At 36.8% G+C, this 15,168-nt stretch overlaps 1 protein-coding gene across 3 annotated transcripts in view; it reads left to right on the top strand.

The window, feature by feature from the left end:
• espn (espin) overlaps positions 1 to 15,168 on the top strand; it is a 63,409-nt gene that overhangs the window by 29,845 nt on the left and 18,396 nt on the right. For 2 of the 3 annotated variants that reach the window (XM_026270620.1, XM_026270619.1), the window contains exons 8-9: positions 371 to 532; positions 8,524 to 8,752. In XM_026270620.1, coding sequence (XP_026126405.1) covers positions 371 to 532; positions 8,524 to 8,752 — 391 coding nt within the window. Of the gene's footprint in view, positions 1 to 370; positions 533 to 8,523; positions 8,753 to 13,206; positions 13,279 to 15,168 lie in introns of all 3 variants that reach the window. The other variant, XM_026270617.1, reaches the window with a different exon arrangement.

The raw sequence follows: 15,168 nt of genomic DNA, 5'->3' as shown, positions 1-15,168 counted from the left end.
TATAAAACACAATAACTGTACACATACCAATGTAGTGATCATCTTTTTTCTAGTTATATTAACTCAGTCATGTGCACTACTAAGTTATTTGGATGTCTCAAATTGTAATGTTTTTGCTCTGTTCAAATATTAGTTACACAAAGTATTTGAGTACAGTTCATAGCGTATATTAATGAAAAAAAAAAATAGTATTGTTAGTGGACTGCTGAAATAAATTCATAGCACTCATAAATGTTGTTTTTTTAGGCTTAAAAGCTTTAAGGCAATTTCTGGTTGGGTTTTAGAGCTAATTCCACTGATGAGGGCTGTAGATGAGATTAAGCACTTGAAATGGCTGATTGTTATAAACATGTGCTGCTCATTTCTCCAGCAGCTGAATCCTGGCGAGGGCCACGAAAGGCTTCGAAGAGTCGACTCTAATCGAAAGTCCCGCAGCTTCAGCAAGCAGCCCAGCACTGGGGATTACTACAAAACCCTGGGTAGTGATCCCGCAGACCAGCACCCCAACAGAGCCATGGCACCCAACGAGGAGGTAAAGCTCAGATTCTGTTTCATGGTGGTGCACACTACCAGCCCAAAGGTTTTAAATAGTCAAATCAGTAATGTTGTTTAAAGAAGTCTCTTCTGCTCACCAAGCCTGCATTTATTTGTTTCCGAAATACAGCAAAATGTTTTAGTATTTAAAATAAAATAAAAAATGAACTTGTTTCAAAGTAAATCCTTTACTATTTAATTTTTAGTGTAACAACATGAGGGTAAAAAATGTTTTGTTTCTGTCTATATGAAGATTTGACACAAAGCAGTTAAAAAAAAAAAAAAAAAAAAAAAAAAAAGCAAAAATCGCTAAATTTGTGTGACTTTACTTGAAGCAATCCCAAGGAATTTAGGGAGAAACATTTGAGACACTTAACTTAGAAATCCATTATGCTAGTAAGCAACTAGTCAATAGTGAGAATTGGTTGCTGTACTTAAGTGTTACCAAACTCTGTCATAATGTATTCAAAAGCATTGTATCAAAGCTTTCTGACTTTCTTCCGTAAAACACAAAAGGAGTATCTAGAAAAATCTCCAAGCTGCTGTTTTCCCTTTAAAAGTGAATAGTGACCACATACATTCCTGGTTCCTGTTTATATATAATATATTTGGAAAATAGTAGCTAGGACATTCTACTAAACCTCTGTGTTACGTGCAAGAAAGAAAGTTATACTCATGTTTCTCAAAAACATCATCAGCCCATACTGTAAGAAGATGATAGAGACCACTGGTGCCAAAAGTTTTTACAAAGTTGCAAATAAAAGATGGGATTGCAAATAAAAGAGTGAGATTATGTATTACAAGAAAATACTATTTCAGGCTTTTTGCTTAAAAAAAGAAATTACATTGTTTCAAAGTAAATCCTTTACTATTTTATTTTCACTGTAACAACATGAAAGTAAATGATGACAAAAAAATATTGTTTTTTGTCTATTTAAAGTTTTGATTTGACAAAAAGCAGTTTAAAAAAACTAAATAAATAAAAAACGCAAAATAAATTTGGCATTTATTTGATCCAAAGTACAGCAAAAAGTTTTACTATTTAAAATAACTGTTATCTATTTGAATATACTAATAATAATAATAATAATAATAATAATAATAATAATAATAATAAAAGTGATTTCTGTAGGATCGTGTGACACTGAATACTGGAGTAATGATGCTGAGAATTCAGCTTTGATCACAGAAATTAATTACTTTTTAAAATATATCCCAAAATAGATAACAGTTATTTGAAAAGTAAAAAATATGGTGAAATTGTACTGTTTTTTTCTGTGCTTTAGATCAAATAAATGCAGACTTGGTGAGCAGAAGAGAATTCTTTAAAAAAACATTACAAATCTTACTGTACAAAAAGTTAAGTGCTAAAGTGCTAAAGTGCCCCTATTACAGGTAATGAAAGGTTCATATTTTGGTTTTTGAAGTCCCCATCAACAGGTTAAAAACACTTTCATTGTCTTGTAATATGCACTTATTTTTACCTTATTTGCTCAAGGACTATAACAAACGATTCACCCAACGAATCATTTTTACGAACCCCTCCTTTGCGTGAAGCTAATCTGCTGTGATTGGTCGATTGGTTTCATTTTAATTTCATCATGCCTGTAATGCGTGTTAAAGCAGTGTTTGTGAGCACAGTGCTGCTTTGTGTACAGCGTTACTGGGGAAACAGTTGTTTTTACCGCTCCTAAAGCCACACCTAGTGCAAAGAATTAATTTGCATTTTCATTTAGACCAACGAGAAAAGACCAACAAGTGGGCGCGCAATATGCTAATGTTTCATGTTGATGTCAACATGAAACGGCCTGGGATTCATTTTAAAAATGAATTGTTTCAATGATTCAGAGTCGGCTGTTTCTTTTGAGAAACTTTATTCATGGCGCACTTTCAGATTTAAATCTTTTGAAGATGTTTACATTCACTTAGAGTGGGGGGATCATCAAAAGTATGGTTGGTTTCCAAACGGAAAGCAGTTGTTTCCGGGACAGCCAGCTCTCTTCAGTCTGAATCAACCTCGCTCACTCCCTCAACTGTCACATCACAACACAAATCCATGCAAGGTGCGGCAGCCCAGAGTTAGCAATGCAGTTCAGCATTTATTGTACTCACGTTAGGCTGCTGGGTAAACAGTGCTCAGTCTTTTCTTTGTTGTGTTATGTAAGTCTGACGACTGGGACCTTATTATAACTGCACTTTGACTCATAGGACAGAATACTTTGGGAAAGAATATCTTTTTAACATAGCATTTTATTTTTCTAGACAACAATGATTAATGTAGATTAATGTAATTTTAATTCTGGGTCACTCTTTATTTTAAGGTCCAATTCTCGCCATTGACAAGCCATTAACTATGACTTTGCCTCTATAAACTCCTATTTTGCTGCTATTTGCTGGTATTGGGTAAGTTTAGGGATGCAGAATATGTGTTTTATTAGTACTAGCAAACAGCCAATATGTTAACAATAACATATCAAAGGAAGTCATGGCCTAGTGGTTAGAGAGTTTGACTCCTAACCCTAAGGTTGAAGGTTTGAGTCCTGGGGCAGCAATACCACGACTGAGGTGCCCTTGAGCAGGGCACCGAACCACCATCTGCTCCCCGGGCGCCGCAGTATAAATTATGACCACTCCTCTGTGTGTGTGTGTGTGTGTTCACGGTGTGTGTGTGCACTTTGGACGGGTTAAATGCAGAGCATGAATTCTGAGTGTGGGTCACCATACTAGGCTGTATGTCACGTCATATAAGCATGCTAGCAAGCAACTAGTCAATAGTGAGAAATGGTTGCTGTACTTAAGTGTTACCAAACTCCGTCATACTGTATGCAAAAGCATTGTATCAAAGCTTTCTGACTTTCTTCCGTGGATCACAAAATGAGTTATCTAGAAAAATCTCCAAGCTGCTGTTTTCCCTTTAAAAGCGAATGGTGACCACATACATTCCTGGTTCCTGTTTATATATAATATTTGGAAAATAGTAGCTAGGACACTCTACTAAACCTCTGTGTTACGAGCAAGAAAGAAAGTTATACTCATGTTTCTCAAAAACATCATCAGCCTATACTGTAAGAAGATGATAGAGACCACTGGTCCCAAAAGATTTTTATAAAGTTGCAAATAAAAGATGGGATTGCAAATAAAAGAGTGGGAGTATGTATAGAGCATCACAGTCCCGCCCACAGCCCGAGAGAGCTTTGGTGCCGGAAGTAAATTTCCCATTCATTTCTCCCATTGTCTTTCAGAAAAATCCTTATCTAAAGAGTTTTAGAGCATGTCTGAGGATAACCAGCTACGGCTGAACTCATAAGCATACAACATATCATTTCTGAGTGAAAAAAGTAAGAGAAAATCCAAAAAAAGTCAAAGGTACAAGACTGTGTACATATTTTCTGATTTCTGAGCGAAGAAACTACTCATCCCATAAACCACTGCGCCTCATTGAATTCGACTGAATCTCACAGCCGCGAATGAGCCTTTTGAGTGACTTCCAAATCTGACGAATTTCCTCCAGTGAATTTTATTTAATATAGTGAATGTGCAGTAATAGCAGTTCTTTCAGTATTAATTGTGTAAATAAATATTGTTTTATATAGGTATCGTGTATTTTATATATTGTGTGCATTTGAAAGCGTTTAACAATAACGACAGCAACATGGTGCAGTGCTTTGTACCTGACTGCAATCATCGCTCATTAGTCAACACATGTCGTTGCCGTTACACAAAAATATTCAGTAAATGGACAAAAAAGGTATGCCTAGGCTAAATATTGTTTTGACAGTGGCATCATAAAATGCTTGATATGACTCATACCATATGAAAGCTACAGTAGCCTAGCTAAAGTGGACGATAATGCTAACTAACGTTACCAACCTCCCTGCAAAACTCACCAAAACTTTGTAGGTCTTGTCCCTCATGCTGGCCCTTTCAAAACCCACAAGCTTACCTTCAGACACGCTACACTCAACTAGCGTTACATGACCCTATCTAAAGTGGGTTTCACCCCTTTGAACACTTGTTTTCCTCCTTGAAAAAAGCCATCGTAGCAGCAAAGGAGCACACGATTGCACTGATCAGTCTACCGTGCAAAAACGCAACACAGGTTTTTATTTATTTTTATTAAGGATCTTCAGTCTTCACGGACCTTCGCGGGGTTTAACCAGACAGTTACACGAGTTCCACCAATCAGATGCATCAGATGCATGGGATTGTGGGATTGTTCAGGATTGTGGGTAATGAAGTACTTATCCAAGACATTGCGAATAAAAGGCATTTATCTCTAAACAAGGTTATTATGCCCCATGAACTTTTGCCGTTTATATGAGCATATACTATCGCTTAGTACAACCGTAGCTGGTTTTAAGTCTACCATGTATGGTTACGTTTTTATGGCTTATTTCCCAAATGTCAATGAATAAATTGTATTGAATTTTTACTTCCGGCACCAGGTGTGGGCGGAACTGTGATGCTCTATTACAAGAAAAGACAATTTTAGGCTTTTTGCTTAAAAAATTTTTTTTTTTAATTGTTTCAAAGTAAATCCTTTACTATTTTATTTTCACTGTAACAACATGAAGGTAAATTATGACAAAAAAAATATTGTTTCTGTCTATTTAAAGTTTTGATTTGACAAAAATAAACATAAATAAAAAGCACAAAATAAATAATTGTGACTTGGCTTTACTTGACTTGAAAGTAATCCCAAGGAATTTAAGGAGAAACATTTGAGACACTTAACTTAGAAATCCATTATCCGATCTGTGCTAATGTTTAGGTCAACAACTGTCTCATCCTTTTTTTTTATGAGAAATTTTTGGAACACATTTGAGACAAATTTGTTACTTGAATAAAAAAAAAGATCCATTAATTATCCAGAGCCATAACATTTACCTCTAGTGATGAACACACACAATGTGATCTAGAATACATATCAGCATTTCATATGGCCCCTTCTATCAGATCTAATCTTCATTGAGCCAATTAGATGCCCAGTGGGACGTCTGGCCACTTGATTGAACCAGATGGCGCTCCACATGTCCCTCATTAACACGGACATGCGTGTGACATGAAACGCACCATATGCTGGAGACAGTGATGATGGGGGGAGAGAGGGGATAAGGGGCACGTGTGCGGCACGCGTCCAGGAGGCGGGGGTGCGTGGGGTGAAAGGTCAGGGCTTGTTTACACAGCGTCAGTTGTGTGTGTGTGGGGGGGGGGGTCTCTGGGGATGCTGAGTGTGAAGGATTGTGGCTCTTAGCTTAGCAGATGTCCTTTCATTCCATCAAACCACTCAATTAGATCTATTTATGGATTCATTACCAGCTGCAGTGCATATGGTGGGGTGCAGTGGGAGGTATGTTGGTCAGATTAAGTGTTTTGGGGAAGAGTATTTGTAATGTTATTCTGTCTATGACTATTTTAGTGCCAAAATGTGATTTTTAAATGGACCTTTATGTCTGTAAGGCTGACATGTGAAATTATCTATTAACTTTATAAAGAGGAGAGATAATAAAGAGGGCTTTTGGCTTTATAATATATATATATATATATATATATATATATATATATATATATATATATATATATATATATATATATATATATATATATATATATATATATATATATATATAGTGATTGTTTGTTATGCCACTCATGCCATCAAAAAGTAATGCTTTTTATTTAACAAGTTTCTTAAACATTTTGCCCAATCAAACACTGGGCAAAACCAGTGTATGTCAGTTTTTACACGTTTCAGAAGAAACAGCTGGACAATTAGTTTACTTACTTACAGGGATTTATCTATATACATGACTTTCCTTCTTCTTTTAGCAAAATAATATATATCTGTGCTTCCATATACAGGAGCTAGTCATATAATTAGAATATCATCAAAAAGTTAATTTATTTCAATAATTCCATTCAAAAAGTGAAACTTGTATATTGCATTTATTCATTACACACAAACTGATATATTTCAAATGTTTATTTCTTTAAATTTTGGCGATTTAAACTGACAACTAAGGAAAATCCCAAATTCAGTATCTCAGAAAATTTGATTATTGTGAAAAGGTTCAATATTGAAGACACCTCGCGCCACACTCTAATCAGCTAATTAACTCAAAACACCTGCAAAGGCTTTTAAATGGTCTCTCAGTCTAGTTCTGTAGGCTACACAATCATGGGGAAGACTGCTGACTTGACAGTTGTCCAAAAGACGACCATTGACATCTTGCACAAGGAGGGCAAGACACAAAAGGTCATTGCAAAAGAGGCTGGCTGTTCACAGAGCTCTGTGTCCAAGCACATTAATAGAGAGGCGAAGGGAAGGAAAAGATGTGGTAAAAAAAAGTGTACAAGCAATAGGGATAACTGCACCCTGGAGAGGACTCTGAAACAAAACCCATTCAAAATGTGGGGGAGATTCACAAAGAGTGGACTGCAGCTGGAGTCTTCAAGAACCACTAAACACAGACGTATACAAGACATGGGTTTCAGCTGTTGCATTCCTTGTGTCAAGCCACTCTTGAACAACAGACAGCGTCAGAAGCGTATCGCTTCAAAAAGGACTGGACTGCTGCTGAGTGGTCCAAAGCTATGTTCTCTGATGAAAGTAAATTTTGCATTTCCTTTGGAAATCAGGGTCCCAGAGTCTGGAGGAAGAGAGGAAAGGCACACAACCCACGTTGCTTGAGGTCCAGTTTAAAGTCTCCACAGTCAGTGATGGTTTGGGGTGCCATGTCATCTGCTGGTGTTGGTCCACTGTGTTTTCTGAGGACCAAGGTCAAAACAGCTGTATACCAAGAAGTTTTAGAGCACTTCATGATTCCTGCTGCTGACCAACTTTATGGAGATGAAGATTTCATTTTCCAACAGGACTTGGCACCTGCAAACAGTGCCAAAGCTACCAGTACCTGGTTTAAGGACCATGGTATCCCTGTTCTTATTTGGCCAGCAAACTCACCTGACCTTAACCCCATTGAAAGATGAAGATGTGATATGCCAGACCCAAGAATGTAGAAGAGCTGAAGGCCACTATCAGAGAAACCTGGGCTCTCATAACACCTGAGCAGTGCCACAGACTGATCGACTCCATCCCTCACCGCATTGCTGCAGTAATTCAGGCAAAAGGAGCCCCAACTAAGTACTGAGTGCTGTACATGCTCATACTTTTCATTTTTATACTTTTCAGTTTGCCAAGATTTCTAAAAATCCTTTCTTTGTATTGGTCTTAAGTAATATTCTAATTCTCTGAGATACTGAATTTGGGATTTTCCTTAGTTGTCAGTTATAATCATCAAAATTAAAAGAAATTAACATTTGAAATATATCAGTATGTGTTTAATGAATGAATATAATATAAAAGTTTCGCTTTTTGAATGGGATTAATGAAATAAATCAATTTTTGATTATATTCTAATTATATGACCAGCACCTGTATAATGCAAGTGAATGGGCACCATAATGTTGGTGCTTCAAAAAGCACACACATACATCAGGACAACCCCAGTGGATGAATCAGCATCTTCTGAAGTGAAATTATGGGTGTGTGTTTAAACAGATTCATTGCTTCTGGGGAAACTTCAAGAGAGGATCTAGTGTGTGTTTGATGTAAATGTAAGCACGAAGCTTGACATATAGTAATCATCAAAATCATATAACTCAACCCTTTTTTTAAAGTGACTATTATACTGATTTAATATTTGTATTTTTCTTACACACACTTCTTGTTTTACTATAAAAAGCATTGATTCATCTAATGGGGTCATATTATTGTCACTATCATGGCTGTATGTGCAATATGTGGACTCACAGAGAGGCTCTTTCCGTAAATGTGGTGTTTATCAAAAGAAAGAAAGTCATGAACATACAGGATTGCATGATGTTGAGTAACTGATGAGAGCATTTTCATTGTTGGCTCATCTGTTAGAAAACCAGTAGTAAATATTTGAAGATGGAAATCTATGGCTCTCTTCCCTGTTCTCTCGACAGGGTTCTGCACTGTTGGAGGACGCAGCAGACACAGCGCCTGCTCCGGAGAACGGGACGGGAAACACTGAGGATCTACCCCTTCCTCCTCCACCACCTCCCCCACCTGCCAGCACCTTCATCCCTCCTCCTCCTCCTCCTCCACCTCTTCCATCAGAGCTGCCCCCTCCTCCTCCACCCAGCAGCAGCGCACCGGCCCCTGCCCAGCGCCGCATGTCTTCCTCCTCCAGCAGTGAGTACTGATCCGCCACAGTGTTCTGTTCGCACTCTCTAGGGAAATGGCAGGATGAAGCATTTAAAGAGGTCATGTATTGAAATTATTAATTTAAAACACAAGACTGCTGTTGCAGTTTCAGTGCTGGCCAAAACGATTAGAACAGTAGTATTTTGAGCATGGTTTTAAGTCAGTTTCTTCTATCTTTTGCCGTGGCAACGTCTCCAAGATGCTTCAAGAAATCTATCTGCAAAGCTCCCTGAAAAACTGTGTGCACCCAGGGCAAAAGCTGCTTTAAACACAAACCATGCTCACACCAAATGCTGATTTCAAGTGTCTAAAACACAGCACTGTAGCTTAGCAGATAGGTTTCTTGAAGCATCTTGGAGACGTTGCCACAGTTCTTCTTTGATTGAGTTCATCAGATCAGATATCTGTGTTTGGAGCACTGGCTGCTCTCAGACACAAATCTCACTGGATTATTACAATTAAACAGATATTTTCTGCTGACACACTACATCCAAAGATAGGAATAAGTAACTGACTTAAAACCATTTTTTAAAAACCACCCGTTCAGGGAAAGAGTTAGCGATCTGAGGTGACATGGTCAACATCAACCACAACCATGGCTAAGCTTTATGCAAATCACGTTACATAATGAGCAGCGATGCAATGTAGCAGCTACTGATGGGAGTGTAGACGGTGATCTGCCACCGGATACAGTTATACTGGATACCGCACAGAGATTTAGCCCGGCTTTTATGAATGTATGACCTTTACCGTTGGTAATGTGAACACCACTTATGACTCGTAAAGGCCTTAAGTTATAATTGACTGACCTCTTCATCGGTGAAACAATGCTTAGGTGTTATGCGTTCAACCCTTTCACTTGTTTGACCCTTTGTTCATAGTATGACCCCTTTAATCTTCTCCTGTCCCTGTAGAGCAGAGGATCAGTGTCACACAGTGATGACAGATTGCACACAAAACATTATCGGTCAAAGGTTTGGAATAACTCTTTTGAAAGAAGTTTCTTATGTAATATTGTGAAATATGTTTACAATTTAAAATAAATATTTTCAAATGTAATATATTTTTAAAATGCAATTTATTCCTGTGATGCGCAGCTGTATTTTCAGCATCATTACTCAGTCTTCAGTGTCACATGATCCTTCAGAAATCAATCTTATATCCTGATTTGTTTCTCAATTATTGTCAATTTCTATTGGCACTCAGTGATTAATAATTTTGCTTCTTAATATTTTTTTGATCGCAAAGTTTTAAATAAATAAGCAGCAAAAAATGTTTTCAGCACTGAAAATAATCAAGAAATGTTTCTTAAACAGCAAACAGCATATTAGAATAATTTCTAAAGGATCATGTGACACTGAAGACTGGAGTAATGATGCTGAAAATACAGCTTTGATCAAAGAAATAAAGCTTTTAAAATTATTTTAATAGAATACAGTTGAAAATATGTGACAATACTTCTCAATCTTACTATTTTACTGTATTTTCAATCAAATAAATGTGGCCTAGGTGAGCAAAGACACTAGACTGGTAGTGTACATGATACGACCGATACGATGAAGTCAAAGATTGGCAACTGAATGATTGTATGTGGTAATATGACAGTATATCTCAGATGTTGTCAGATTGTAAGTTGTACCTAACAGAGAATATCCCTTTATGTAAAGTACTTAGAATATTGAATATGAGAATATTTAACAGGGATGGTGTGAGTGCTCTGGTGTCGTATGTATCAGTATTTTGCTTAGATCTTCAGTCATGGGTAAATGTGCAAACAATCTAACATCCAATGTCAAATATTCACGCTGTTTAGTCTGCAATCCTAAACCATTCATTTAAAGCAGATGTTGTTGAAATCAGTAGACCTGTCCATGTTCAGTCCGACTCTCAGCATCTCCTCGAGCTCTCCTCGAGCCCTGCGGAAGTCCACAGTAACTGGGGGGCCACACAGGGGCCACTGGTGCTTTTAGGGACCACAATTTTACAATTCATCTTAAACTACTTTCAGTATTATTAATTCAGTCATTTTTCACCATGTTATGTATCATTGCAATCTATAGTAGTAATTTTGTATTGTAGTGTCAGGGGCATCATGCACATTATTCATGAAGAGGGCACGGGTGGGGTGGGGGGGGTCGTGTTTGGGTTTGCATAAAATCCATCTTTTTACTTAAGTACCAGATATGGGTGTGATACCATTAAATATTGTTAATATGACTGACTTTGCATTTAATTTAATGTTGCAAGTTACTAATTATTCTATAACACTCTCATTGTACAGAAAGAGAGCAAAGTAGGTTTACATTATCAAAGAACATTTTCAGTTCAGTCCAGTGACTCCTATAGTAATCACTAAAGCTGAAATTAATATCTGATGAGAGAATTAGCCAGAGAATTCAGTCAGCCAGCACGTCATAAGGGTAATTATTGTTATTTATTAATTTTTTTTAGATTTATACATCATCTGAAAGCTGACTAAATAAGCTTTCCATTGATGTGTGGTTTGTTAGGATAATAGGACAATATTTGGCTGAGATGCAACTATTTGAAAATCTGGAATCTGAGGGTAAAAAAAAAAAAACAAATCTACATATCGATAAAATCACCTTTACAGTTGTCCAAATGAAGTTCTTAGCAATGCAAATTAATAATTAAAATTTACAAAATATCTTCGTGGAACATGATTTTTACTTGATGTCTAAATGATTTTTGGCATAAAATATTGTCTATTGCTACAAATATACCCCAGCGACTTAAGATTGGTTTTGTGCTCCAGGGCCACACACACACACACACACACACACACACACACACACACACACATATATATATATATATATATATATATATATATATATATATATATATATATATATATATATATATATATATATATATATATATAGTTTACAGCACAAACTACGCATTTCACCCAAAATTGTTTGGTGATATGATTCCAGATGTATTGGGGGGCAAGCTCTAGAACCCCCCTGCAGTCACAAGGTAAATCTCATGAAGCTCCAGTCTGTTAATGTGAGATCTGGCGGCCTGCTCCTTCCAAAGTCTGTTTACGAATTCATGCACATGGGATATTGTTACTTTGAATCGGTTTTGTGTTCTGCCATTTACTTAATTGTCCTTCCTCCAAGGGATACCTGACATGTCTTCGGGACAAGACAATATCCGTGATGTGTTGTGCAATTCAGTGTTCTGTCAGGGAAATGAAGCGCTGGCTGTGCAATTACACCGTCCTTTTCAATATTTGTTGTGGCCTGCAAATAACACACAAACAGAAAACCCAACACTTTTTCTAGCTGGCCAGATGATTTCCTTTTCTCTTGCAACAGTTGGTGCTTTAAGGTTTATTAAGTTAAGGTTAAGATTTTATTAAAAAGGTATTGTTTATTCAAACATTATCTTACAATCACTAAAAGATCACGTGACACTGAAGACTGGAGTAATGGCTCCAGTGCATCTCAAAAGTAAATTGCATTTTAAAATATATTTAAATAAATAAAATCAAATTGTTCACAAGATGACTGTTTTTGCTGTATATTTAGTCAAACTATTGCAGTCTTGGTGAACATAGGAGACTTTAATAAATAAATAAGTAAATATTCCAAACTTTTGACCGGTAGCAGTAGTCATAACCCTTTGTATTAAACTTTATTGCATGACTCTTAATGCAGAGTTTTGTTCATATTTTATTACTGATTGAGAAGAGGTGTGCAAGTCCTTTTCTAAGCAATGTTTTACCCACCCACTGATAAAACAAATAAAAATGGCTTGGGCCAATAAGCAAGCCCATAAAACATTGCAACCTGCTAGAAACCACGCAAGGCATGCTTACAGCCACTCAGCAATTCCACTGTAACAGACACAACTCAAAGAAGAAACGCTCTAGCAACGCTTTAGCAACGTTCCTGAATTCATCAAGCTACCAAGATGACCTAGCAACTACTTAGATTACCCTTCACATATTAAAATATCCCAGAACACCTCAGCAAGTGCAAAACAAATACACAGCAACCAAATGAGCAGCTTGAAGGCAAGTCTTATATAAGCAAGCACTTTAGTCAATGTAAAAATCTAGTGTTTAGTTGCCTTGGTTCTTTACCGACTTTATAAACATTTCCAGTCAAATACTTTCAGAACAAGTATACGACTCTATAGAGCACTCTTGACCACAAGTTTCAAAATGAAAAAGGCACAACTACATGGTTGTATGTAGTAAAGAGACAAACAGGTTGCTCATTGGTCATTGTTTTGTTTTTTTTGTTTGTTTGTTCACCTCCTCTCTTTCCTTCCTGTATTTGTCATCCTCTCATCGTCTGCATCTGTCTTCACCGCACCTGTCTGCCTGGATCTGTCTCTCTCTGCTTTGCATGGACGCTTTCTGGCTTTCCATATTCTTCTCTTTTCATGACGCAATGGCTTTAAAGAAGGGGATCTCTCCTCTTCTCATCTGTCTCCCTCTGTCGCCCCTGCTCCAGAAACTCTCCGGCAGAGGAAGAGTAAGTATTTTCCCTCAGCCTCATTATGTGTGTGCGTGTGTGTGTGTGTGTGTTTGTGTTTATGTCTCATTCTTCACTCCAATTCTTCTCTTTCCCTTCATCGAGAGAACTGAGTGTGTCGTTTATTTGGCTACTGGACCACAAGCTGAAGTAAATCTAGTATTTTTTAATATAACCATGCACTTATACTTCTCCCTTCAGATAGCCAAAGAAACCACAGCACCCAGCGGGATTTGTCTGTGATCCCAGTTGCGATCAGCCACAGAATTCCCAAATGCTGCGGGGACTCTGGCACATCAGCTGTGATTGTTAATATAGCGCAGCTACATTGGTTGATGAAATTGTGTGGCGAGTGAGTTCGTTTTGTGACCTAAACCACACATTGTAACAAATACTATGAAGTCAACTTGAAATGACATTCACAGCCGATTTTACTGATGATTTTCTGACAGTGTTGGGGAAAGTTACTTTTGAAAGTAATGCATTGTAATACCGTGGTATTCCATAAAAAAAGTAACTAATTGCATTACTTAATTACTTATGGAAAGTAATGCATTACATTACTTTTGCATTACTTTAGTGATGTAAGCTAGCCTTGTTTTTGTATTTTTTATAATTTTTTTTTGGGCAACTATAAAGGCACTTTCATATAAAAAAAGGGAAATTAATACTCCCGATTTCTCTCAAAACATGGCAGGAGAAGAGTCAGTGAATAAATGGGAAAACAAAGTAATTTTTTTAAACTAACTAATATTTTCTTGTATATTTAAAAGTAATGTGTTACACTACTGGTTTCCTGAAAAAGTAATCTAATTACATAACTCCCAACAACTTTTCTAAAAAGTGGGTGTGCCATACCAGAATGGAGCCAGATGATTGGTTGACAGCTAAGAGGGCTTGATGACATCAGAAAATAAGGAAAGTTGTTTTAGACAAAGAGAAAGCTGTTTTATGTTTTGATGAAAGTTAATACGATGCACCGATTAACCATTGCACAGTAAGGTTGAGTAAATATGGTGTGAATTTTGATTTCATGTTGACTCATCCTCATAAAAAATGGAATTAAAACCATTTACGTCTTGGAATAAACTGTTGCGTTTACAAGCTGTCTCCTCTATTAAAGTGCCATGTTTTGACATCGGCCTGCGTATAGTGAGTAATGTGTTGATGAATGAGTAGAAAGGTGTGTAAACAGTGGGCGGCTGTTATTGACTTGCTCTGCCGTCAGCGCACACCTTCATCCTGCCACATCATTCCTCGCTAGACACAGCTATTGTGAACATCCTGATCCTCTGTTTTCTGCTCATATGCAGGCACAAGTTCTTCTGATTGCCTTTGTTTAAGTTATATTAAAGTGATATTTAGCTGCAGGTCATGACTGAAGATTTGCCAAGTCAAGGTTGAAGGTAAAGTATATTGCATTTGTTGTAAGTTATATGATGATACATTTTTACTAGCAATAGGTCATGTTGGGCACAGTATCTAAAAATATTATCAATTATATTTTGATACGTTCAGCTTTTTGATTATTTTCTTTCGAAGCTTATTTACACTGAAGTGGCTAAAGGAGCACGGGGAATGATATACAATTATTTTAATTTATATGCCATCGATATAGTAATTACCAGCAATATTTGCCTACATATTATTTGATTAAATACTTGAATTTATGTGTTAACACTTTAGGTGATATCAGAAATCTTTAGATTTTTCACAGTTTAATCAGTTTTTTGTAATATTGGACCTCTTTTGGGTGAGCCAACACATTTAAAAAGTTGTGTATTTGTAGACTGGGCCATATTTTCTTCTTTTGCTAATGTTTTTTTTTGAGGATTAGGGCATGTCACACAACCTGTCCATGTCAGCACTGATAATAATCAGAAATGTTTC

Source organism: Carassius auratus, chromosome 8, assembly GCF_003368295.1.
Source record: "Carassius auratus strain Wakin chromosome 8, ASM336829v1, whole genome shotgun sequence".
NCBI classification, from domain to species: domain Eukaryota; kingdom Metazoa; phylum Chordata; class Actinopteri; order Cypriniformes; family Cyprinidae; genus Carassius; species Carassius auratus.
This window is presented reverse-complemented; position numbering and strand designations above follow the sequence as displayed.